This window comes from Limulus polyphemus, unplaced genomic scaffold (assembly GCF_000517525.1).
Source record: "Limulus polyphemus unplaced genomic scaffold, Limulus_polyphemus-2.1.2 Scaffold368, whole genome shotgun sequence".
In the NCBI taxonomy this organism is placed as follows: Eukaryota; Metazoa; Arthropoda; class Merostomata; order Xiphosura; family Limulidae; genus Limulus; species Limulus polyphemus.
The window spans coordinates 437445-448137 of NW_013665978.1; the positions used below are offsets into that span (position 1 = coordinate 437445).

General features: G+C 31.3%; 1 protein-coding gene across 6 annotated transcripts in view; it reads left to right on the forward strand.

Annotated features, from left to right (window-relative positions):
* The first annotated feature begins 1285 nt into the window (after window positions 1-1285).
* The window catches only part of LOC106457743 (gastrula zinc finger protein xLCGF3.1-like), a 19347-nt gene continuing 9939 nt past the window's right edge, over window positions 1286-10693 (forward strand). The window contains exons 1-2 of one of the 6 annotated variants that reach the window (XM_022383763.1): window positions 1286-1464; window positions 8820-10464. In XM_022383763.1, the coding sequence (XP_022239471.1) occupies window positions 10459-10464 (6 nt within the window). In that variant the 5' untranslated portion in view covers window positions 1286-1464; window positions 8820-10458. Of the gene's footprint in view, window positions 1465-1767; window positions 1861-1934; window positions 2861-8383; window positions 10465-10693 lie in introns of those variants that run through there. The other 5 variants (XM_022383765.1, XM_022383764.1, XM_022383766.1 and 2 more) reach the window with 5 other exon arrangements.

Genomic DNA, 10693 nt, shown 5'->3' on the forward strand with positions numbered 1-10693 from the left:
TAAGAAAGGACTTGTGTTGCTAAAGTTTCGTCGGAACGAACTTACGGAAAATTAACTAACGACTGGAGGCGTAACAATACATTGTCTGAAGATGACCCGCTCCTTGTGTTATACCATACTTTCCTACCCCTAACATGAATTCTTCGCTGTGATTGGCAAAGAGCACATCATGTGCTATGAAACATTTTAACTGTTATCTTGGGAAGCTGGTTAACAAATCGCATCAATGTTGCTTGGTTGTCAAGGCAGTTGCCATGCGTGTGTTTGTTGCAGCAGAATATTGCAGACGACCGTTTTTTGTAGCACAGTTGAAATACGCGTATTCACTTAGTTCCAATTACAAACATTTTGCTCAAACCGTAAAATGATTTACTGCATATCTTAGGACATCAGATTTCAATTACTCAGAGATCAGGAGCTGTAGAGTCTCGTTGGAAAAAAAGGCCAGTAAGACTACTAAAAGTATAATCAAAGGAGCTGGAAATGTATTCGAGAAATACTACACTGCACGGATGGTGACTGTGGATGATAACATCGGAAATCTCGCCAGCATTGTATTTCTAGGCAAATATATGCTGAAGTTAGATGGTTGCGTACTTTATATGTATATTGTAATTTTTGTTCCTGTTTGTTGTTATTTATTTAAGTTTAAAGCTACACAGTGAGTTATCCGTGCTGTGCCCACCATGTCTATAGAAACTCGGTTTTTAGAGTTATAAGCCTACAGGTCACTTTTGTAATTTGTAAAGACATGCAAGGACAATCCTTTTTGAGATCTGATATTCAGTGATAGATTTACTGAATTAGTGTGGTCAAATCCTCTGTTAAGAGAAACATTTCGTATGTAAATAGTATAATCATCTACAAAAGGGGCCTATGCGGATATGCCCTTCATAACCATGTTACTAGTAGTACAAACGGAAAGGCTTACAAGATGAAATTGCATATCTCGAGACACAGAAACATTGTTTAATTACAATAATTATAACAATAACAGTGCGTATAAATTTTATTGATTTATTTGTTTGTAGCTAAGCGAAAAGCTACCAAATCGGCTAGCTGTGCTGTGCCCACTGCGGGTATCAAAACCCAAATTTTACTTTTATAAACCGCCAGACTTACCGCTGAGCCATTAAGGGCTCTTTACAATGAAGAAACCAGTGTTCTGTGTTGTAAACTATATTATTATTATGAAAATCATTTAATTTGTGCCTAACTAATGGCAATTAAGCGCATGCGCAAAATATTGGTTTGTGTCAGGATCTATACATTTGTCAACGATTGTTGCATATACGTGGTGTATTAAACTCTTAATACTAACCGGAAAATTCTATTTAATAGTACTAGTAACGCATTAGATTTTCTTATGTTTGTTGATACAATTTAACTTTTTTTCAGAACTGATGTGTACTAAAGATTAAAATTTACTGCTCAACTCAATTAGTTGAAATTATGAAATTGCAAGTGAGTACTTGGAATTTTCTTTTACATTTTAAACATATTAAGAGGAATGTGATGAAAAGCATCTGCTGTTTACATTATTTTTTCCTTTGTACTTTTATGGTTGAATTCCAAAAATGTAAAACTAAAATAACAAGTTAATAACAAAATAGTGACGTAATTTAAGTATAAACCAACGCTAACTGATTAATCATTAATCATAACTTATACAATTTTTACATAAATTATCACCAGTAGCTGTGTCTGAGGCAGAAATTTTCATAAATTTCTGTGCAGCGGACAATTAATGAATTATATTAGGTCTTAAATTGTCATGTTATTTATTATAAGTAATATTAGTGGTGAATCCCAGCTCAAATGGCAATAGTAAAAACTGAATAGTAAAATGACAGTGTTGAAGTAGAAAAATATTATTCCTGTATTTCATTGTTGCATGTTTCTTTCTGATTTATATGTAATATATATATATATTCACTTTGCAATATAGGTTTAACATTACCAATGCCGTATTTATCAGAAACAATTTAATTGGTAACATTTTTTCTTCACTTTGTATAATCACTGGCCCATTTTTAAGTTGTTACACTAACACAATATTTTCCCAAGGGCTTTAATGGGGGTTTAAGTAATTAAGGGTTGGATATGTGAGCTACTTTTTAATGTTTTTTGTACGTTCTGGCTTGAGCTATGGACAGGTGCTAATCAGCTACAGGATTGGTAGTTGGCTAAATAAATACATGTAGGTTATCATAATTCAGCTTATAACTTTGTTAAGTGTAATAGTGATGGGAATAACTTTAACAGTTTTATAGAAAATAAGGATCTCAGTGTATTAGTTGGTCAGTTTCTTCAGCCAGGTGTCCTCGGACCATGTGCCACAGATACCCAGAGGGTCATAGCAAACAAAATACCCAGTGCTGTCAAGGTACTCAGTATTTAGAGGCTCTTTGAGTAGGGGATGGGATGCTGACTGATCTGGGAAGCCTTGTGCTGAGAAAATTTGATAGCTTGTGGTTGGCAAATGGGATTTTTGGTTGTATTTATAGAAATATTAAATATAAAGAGGTTATAATTTCAATAAATTGGTCACTTGTTAGACTGCATTTGAATTAGTCTTGAAATCCTTAGCTTAAGAAAGATGTTAGATTGTTGTAAAAGGCTACTAGGGTGATACCTGGGATGTAAAGGTTGTCATACGAGTGTAGGTTAAGATCTCTGAAATTGTTTTCTCTTGAGTTAGAGGGTATCTGATTGAGATTTTCAAGATTATTAAGGAAGTTTATAGTGTTATTGCCTCTTTTTTCATATGAAATGAGGAAAATGGTAGGACAAGAGTAGGAGTCCTCTTCAGCTTAGACTGTTTTACTTTCCTAACAGGGTGGTGTTTACTTTGTATTTGGTATGTGCAGTAAGTTTAAGGGAAACCTCAATAAATATTTAACTTAATTAGGAATGGTTTTGAGTTCTTTTAAGTGGAAGGGATAGCCTCAACTTATTGTCCCTTAAATAATATGTTAAACAATTTACCAATGACACAATGTGCTTTAGGATGTGAAACTTTAATGAAATTGGCATGGTTAGGAAATTTTAAAATTATGACCCTTTTTTTCTTTTTGCAATAATTTGTGGTTATTATGAGTTTTCTTTATGGCCCCAAGATGGTTAGGCATGATACATTGGCTTGTTTCCCCTTCATCCAAAAATGATAATGAAGTTTAACTGTGTTGAGTTACATATAATTAATGTTTTTTTTTTTACTTTAGATAATTTCAACATTTATCTTGAGTATAGCCAGATGATTAACTCAATTAATTGATATAATCTAAGACCATCAATTAATGTCCCATAAAATAATTGATTAATTGAAATTTCAGTTAAATTGGTTAATGTCACAAAAATAATCAACTAATCAAAATTAGTGTTTCCAATTATTCAAACTATTCAAGTAATTTAAATATTGTCATTATGATTTCTCATTATTATTTTGAATAATTAATGGTTAATTAACTTAATCAATGAGTGTTATGATTCACAAAAGTGTTAATTGAAATTAGTGCTTCCAATTATTACTATTTTTGATTATTTCAACTTGTGAAAATAATTGATTAGTTAAATGTAAGTGATTAAATTAATGAGTCTAACAATTAATTACTTAGCAAATTCTAATAATCACCCAGGTATTTAAGTTATCTCCACCATAATTACCTCTATTTCCATGGCACTGTCTTTCTTTTTAACAAAAATTCTGTTGTTTAATGCTTATTGTCTTTTGTTTTGACGTACTTAAAATCAAGAACAAAGTCATCGATGCATTTTGTTTTTGATTATGTACACTTTTCCTACCGTAACATACAGAAAACAAGGGACCATTTGATCTTTCAAAGCTGTTCCATCACACCTACACCTAAGAAGAAAGTAAAAATTCAATTCTCCCTTTATTTTTCAGGAAATAAACAATTCCTCTCTTTAACTCTAGTAAGGTACTAACATCCACTGCTCTGAATTACAACCAATTCCATATGCTAATCATCCTTTCAGTAATATAAAACTTAACTGGAGCCTTGCTTGGCTTTTCTAAACTTTAAGCTTGTGTTTGAACCAGTGTTCCCTCTAAGCTATGTGGCTGTGAAACCGCACAATAACCAATCAAGTTCCGTACACTTCATTATTCCAGCTGCACGCATCTTCAGTAATGGTGAGGAGTCTCAACATGTTGACAGCCTTAATGACCCTGGTTATTGACAGGCCTAAAGCCCAAATAACCAACTGGAAGCATTGCAAAGCGCCTAAAGATCCAATAGGGTCAATGGTCTAATATTACCCACTCCTTAAAAAAAACTGGTAGTACGTATCCGCACTTTGTCTTGATACTGGTGTATGTGAAAAAAATTCATTCCACTCATGGATTGAAAAAATTAGGGGAAACGTTGGTTCGAATATTCTGTTATCTTTAGGATTTAGCACAAAAAATTAAGAGGTTTTTATCTTCTTGATTCATCTATATGTAGTAATGTTTACTATAATTCTGGATTATAATATAACAAAATTAATATAATTCTGAATGTATCTTCATGAAATCTTGTGGTAAAATTTGATTAAACATTACAAGTTTGTTGTACACAAAAAATCAGAATTTTTAATGAAGCATTTCTACTTGAGATTTGTCTGTGAGTTTTACTAAGTCAATCTGAATGTAAGGTGATTTTCATGCTAAGTATAAAAATACTTCTATTCATCTTGCAGTTCTCATATTCATAACCTATAGAACATCCTAAATTAAGTTATTTTTTCTACCTTAATGCCAATTGTGGTAAAATCATTAATGTATAGTGAAATGAAAAGTTTAAAAATATTTTGTAAAATGAGTAATACTTTTTTTTTTTAGTAATGCCTACAGATTATAACAGACAAGTAAAATTGTTTTTTTCTGACAGTCTCTGCTTCTAACCTTTTCACATCTGTCTTTCTTTTAATTTTATTGGTTTATTACTGTTTTGTGGAACCTGAATGTGAAAAGCAATATGTCATGGAATTATTCCAGTTGAGCTTATTGTAAACAAACAATTGGTTACTGGCATGAGTATACTACAAGATTGATTATGAATAAATGAGCTCATGAAATTCTAGATGAATTTGTTACTTCACCTAAGCAGTTTCTAATTTTAACATTTTAGTTCTGTTAAAAATATTTCATAATAAGTAAAAAGTGTACATAAAAACACAAGAAATTTAGCACATCAGGACTCTGGTCTTTTGCGACTGATGTTGTGGCACACTTGTCATACTTTTTCACACTAAGTTAGTTGTTTGAATAAAAATTAACTTTCAAATATGAATTGTAGAACACTATAATTTATCAAAATAGAATGTCTCAAGGCTATTATAATTTAACTGGCTTTTTAACTAAGCTATAAGTAGGTTAAAACCATTCTGTTAGCTGTTCAGAGTTGAACAACAACAACAATCACAGACATTGAAATCTAAGGTCAATTGTTTACTATAATCAACAAAAAGAAATAACCATAATAAGAATTTTTTTACATGAAAATATGCTCTTTTTTTATTAATTTTAAACAAGTGCATTACATGGTTTAGGTAACTACTTTGAAAGCTGTGATAAGATTTGAGGTACTTTGCAGGTGGGTTTGACAAATACATTGATATTTCAGTAAATAAAGAATGTTAAAGGCTCAAAATTTATATTATGATTTTTCAGTATCTTTATTTTGTGTTTCTAATTTGTTGGTTGCTGAAATCCATAATAGGGAACAAAAAATCTATAAGGAAGAATTTAGAGCACCATGTGACACAGAGAAATGAAAATTAAATTTATTTAAATATTTCTTCTTGAAATTAACAAGTTAAAACTTAGATAATATAAACATTTGATATATGAACTACATATCAATGCCAAGTTTATTGACATACATTGATAATCTTTCTCTAGGTACCATGCCCATCTATGGCACTGTTAAGCAAGGTCTTCCATTAATCCCTGTTTCCTGTTGCTTTATCATTTCTATAGTGGTAATTCCTAATTCCTTTTCAATTTTTGGTAGCAGTATCTGTCTTTGTCTACCTTTACATTTTGCTTGGGATTTTTCCTGTCATAATGATGTTTTCAATCTCTCCTTTTCTCATGGTATGTCTTATAAAACCCCATTGTCTCTTTGTTAAATTTTCCCACAACATTCGTTTTGTCATGGCCTTCTGTAAAACAACTTCATTATTTGTGTGTGTGTTATTTTAAGCATTTGTCTTAGGAACCACATTCTATGTGTTTCTTCGTTGTTGGTGATATTGTCCAACATTTGGAACCGTAAAGAAGAATTGAATGAACATAGCACTGTAGAACTCTCAGTTGTGTTTCAATTGTCAGTTTGTTGTTGGTGAATGTGGTCTTCATTTTTAGAAATGCTTCTTTTGCCATTCCTGTTTGCCTTTGTTTTCATAATCACATTTTCCATCTGATGGTATCCTGCTTCTAAGATATTTAAATTTATTTACCTGCTTGAGTGTTTCATTCCCAATGTTTAATCTGCATTCTGGTATTTCCTTTTTTTCTTAGTGATCACCATATATTCAGTCTCCTTCCAGTTGATGGTCAGTCCTTTTCTCATGATAATAAAGCTGTTTAATTAAATTTGGGGTGTAACTCTGTAAAAAGTCATGACATGAACACTTTGATCTAGCCAAGTTCATAGGGTTAAGAGCTCTTAACCAATCCCCATAAGATGATCATTTCTTCCTAAAAGTCATCCTAATAGTCCTCTTCTGAACCTATTTATAAATGGGGTGATAAGAGTTGCCATATCTTGAGAAAAAGAAAGATCTTATTTCTGTAGTAGGAAAAATTTGAGAGGTCTGATAAAAGATCCTTTGCAAAATTATTTATTCAAATAAGATATTATAAAAGAAAGTCAATATGGATTTAATGAAACTTGTATCAGTAGGGGTTTGGGAAAGACTAGTTAACTGGATTGTAGGGTGTTTGGATGGAGTCAAATGAAACTGGACTCTTGTTGCTAGTGGCATGCATAAGGGGTCAGGGTCTTTGGTGTTTCTTATTTACATTAATCATATTGATAGAGACATAATAAAATAGTAAAACTTGTTGATGACATTAAACTCTTGGATATTTCTAGCTGTATTGGTAATATTGAGGTATTATAGAACAACTTATATCAATTGAAAACTTGGACAGATAACTATTATGTATAGTAACTGCAAGATTATGTATTTGGGATTATCATAATGTGAATCAGTTGTTTAATACATATATGTCCCTCAATAACGTGACTAAATATAAGGATCTTGGTATAGTGGTAGATAAGTCACTCAAGCCACCAAAGAAGTGCTAGTAGTATAACTTAATTGAATATTAGGGTAAATTTATAGGTATGTTGATTGTAAATCAAAAGAGTTAATTATTTCCAATAGAGCTAGATGATTAGGCTCCGTAATCAATTACATTCAAATAATCATTTATTCTCACATACGACTTAAATAATTGGAATAATCAAAAACATCAATAATTAGAAGCACTAATTTCAGGTAGTTTGTTATTTTTGTGACATTAATTGATTTATTTGTAATTTTAAGATATTTTTTATTGATTTTATGTTACACTAACCAATGTAATTGATACACATAGATAATCAATTAATTGGATTCATTGCTTCAACACCACAATATTTCTTATGCTTGAATGAGAATGACCAGTCACATGGTATCAGTAGTTGCTCTGGATAAATTCATGTTATATGTGAAGTAAGGAATGTTGATTTTAAACATTTTGGTAGATAATTTTGGCTTTGATCAGTTAAGATACTTAATCCAGTAGAAGTGGCATCTCATGTCTGTAAAGCAAGTACACACACACACACATTGTGCTTGTAAATAAATATTGTTTTCTTGTAATTCACATTGTGGTCAGACCCTTGTTTCATTTTCACAAACTCAGTTATGCAAAGATTCAGAATCACTTTGTAATGAATGTCTCTTTGGACCCCTGTTATTAAGCAAACCTATCCCATTGTTCTAAGGTTAACTCAATTTTACCTGAACATACCACAATTATATGTAATTGATATCTTGGTCAGTATCTATATAAAAGCAATCAGTGAAGGAAATTAGCCTCTGGTTTTCTTTGTTTACCATAGAATACCAGAGCCTAAATCAAAATGTTGTTACAACCAGGATTGAACAAGAAAACAATTTATGAAACTGTAATAACAACAAAAATCCAAAATGAAACTTTCAAACAATTGGAATACAAATTTTATCACTTACGAAAAAAACAGTAAATCCGTGCCTGGCCAGGACTTGATACAAATGTTAATAAATAATACAACATAAATATCAATGCTGTTAATTTCAATAAATAAAAGAATTAGGAAAAAGCACCATAAGAAGAAAAACTTAATTCCAAAATTAAAATACTTCAATAGCAATAACAAGTAATAATCAGTAATAACTTGTTCAAATTATATCTCATGAACTTTTTTAAAATCAAGGCAGTTTTTTTTTAATGGTTAGACCATAAAGTTACATCTCGTAACTAGCTAATTTACATAATCTTTCATAATATTAATATCTGTAGATCACTGCTAGGGAAACTTATCAGTTTCATAATACAAACATACTCAAATTCAATGTGCTCTAGCTAGAAGGTTAGTGAGTGCTTAAATATAACTAAAAATTCATAGTTAAACTAAATGATAGAAGGAATAATAAATGAACGGTAAATAAAACCATAACAAAATAAAAACAGAATTGCTATCTCACATTCTTTCCCCTTAGCAGTATATCATTACTTTTATCTCCCTCTTTTTACTGACACCAGGAATCCTTTACAGTTTGCATACAGATAGGTTACAAGGAAACAACAATAATTCATGTTTTGGAATCTTCAGCTTGATCTTCACTGGTTTCTGACTCTGGTTCAGTTTACTGGAAGCTTATTAACAGTTCAAAGACCAGCTAAACTGTGTGATGTGGCCAGGAGATATAGGTAAGTCATTAGCAGGATCCATTGAAGGTTGAGAAATAGACACAACAGCAGAAGTCTTGTGGGGGGGAGGGGACCTCAAAGTCTTCTGTAGTCGACTTTCCTATTAGCAATACCAGTCTTAATGTTTGGGGAACAATTTGGCTGAATTCACCATAGCTAGCAACCCTTTCTGTGCAATAAAGAACATTGTCATTCAAGACATAGTGCTTGGATTTATTTACAGTCTCTGTAACTATAGCAGAATCAACAGACAACTGTTCAGTTTTCAAGAGTAAATCTGCTTATATTCATCATCTTTAACTTGGTAGTTTTTATTAAAAAGGAATCATTGGTTCTCTTTATATATGTTTTGCTGTGGTATAGTTTGCCCTTTGCTATGTTGTGTGCTGATAGATTGAATTTTTGTAAGCATTTTGTTCAGTAGATATGGTTACATGTTAAAGGAATTTTTACCACCAACCAAAGCGCAGGCTCTCCTCTTCCACTTATGGAGTCCTATTATAGTATGTTTGTTAGTGTGCAGCCCAGATAGCACCAACCACAGGGAATCAACTGGTCAGCGGCAACCTATTGCTACACACATATATATATATATGTGTGTTTGTGTGCTATTAATTAATTTGTATTTTAATTATTTGTTATTGTCATGTTTCACTTGTATCAAGTTTCCAGTGTTAATAAGAAGGGACTGATTTTGATTATAAAGAAGCAGAGATCAGGACTGCTAATCAATGCTTGGCACTATAGCAAATGGGCAAACTAATCTAAGCCCAATCTTATTTATAATTGCACAAACAAAGCAAATTCATCAGTGATAACCATTGTATTCTCAGAATGACTAGGATATTTATAAGAAATTAAGAAGAATATTTTATAAACTATGGTATTTGAGAACAAAAGCTATAACTAAGCAAGCCAGATGCTTCATATATTTTTAATATAATTTTATAACAGTGAAGTTGGGTATATTTTGCCTAACAACAGTAGGGCCTGACACTGTTCTTCCATGTTGCTTTCTTCTGAGACATTAATGTCTTAACAGTTAATTAATAAGCCTAGTTGACTAATACAGCTTTCAACACTATAGAAACAGGTTAAACATACTAATTTAGTATTAATAATTTAGGATAAATTGCATAATTAAATTTGATTCAAAATAACTCAAAATTATTGATAATGCTTGTTTAGTTTGTTGATAAGCTGTAAATTTGTGTGGATGACAATAACAATTTAAAGGCCTACCAGTTTTATAGCAGTGCTAGTAATTAGGTACTTGCATAGATGTTGCATTTGTGTGAATATATAAATAAAGTGCTTTGTGGAAGTAAATAACTATGCTGTTTTTTCATTACAGACACAAGAAAAACATTTGTTACATCCACCATTGTTGGATCCAGTTGTAGAAACATTTTCACAAATGAAAGAGTCGGAGAGTGGAAGATAAAAAAACACCAGGAAAAGTTGTTGGACAAAGCAGTTATATAATGGAGGTACAATTCTATGATAGATATTTAATGGTAAAACAAAAAAAGCAATGGTATTGTGCTTGTTGTAGAATAGTGTTTATGTGTGTGTGTTTGTAATAACTCAAGAACCATTTTTATTATTTGATTTCATTAAATACATGGACTAATCAAGTTTAATTATATTACCAAAACTGATATATCTCTGGCAATCTGATTAATCAAAACCTTATTGAATAAGTAGAGTTGTTTAAAC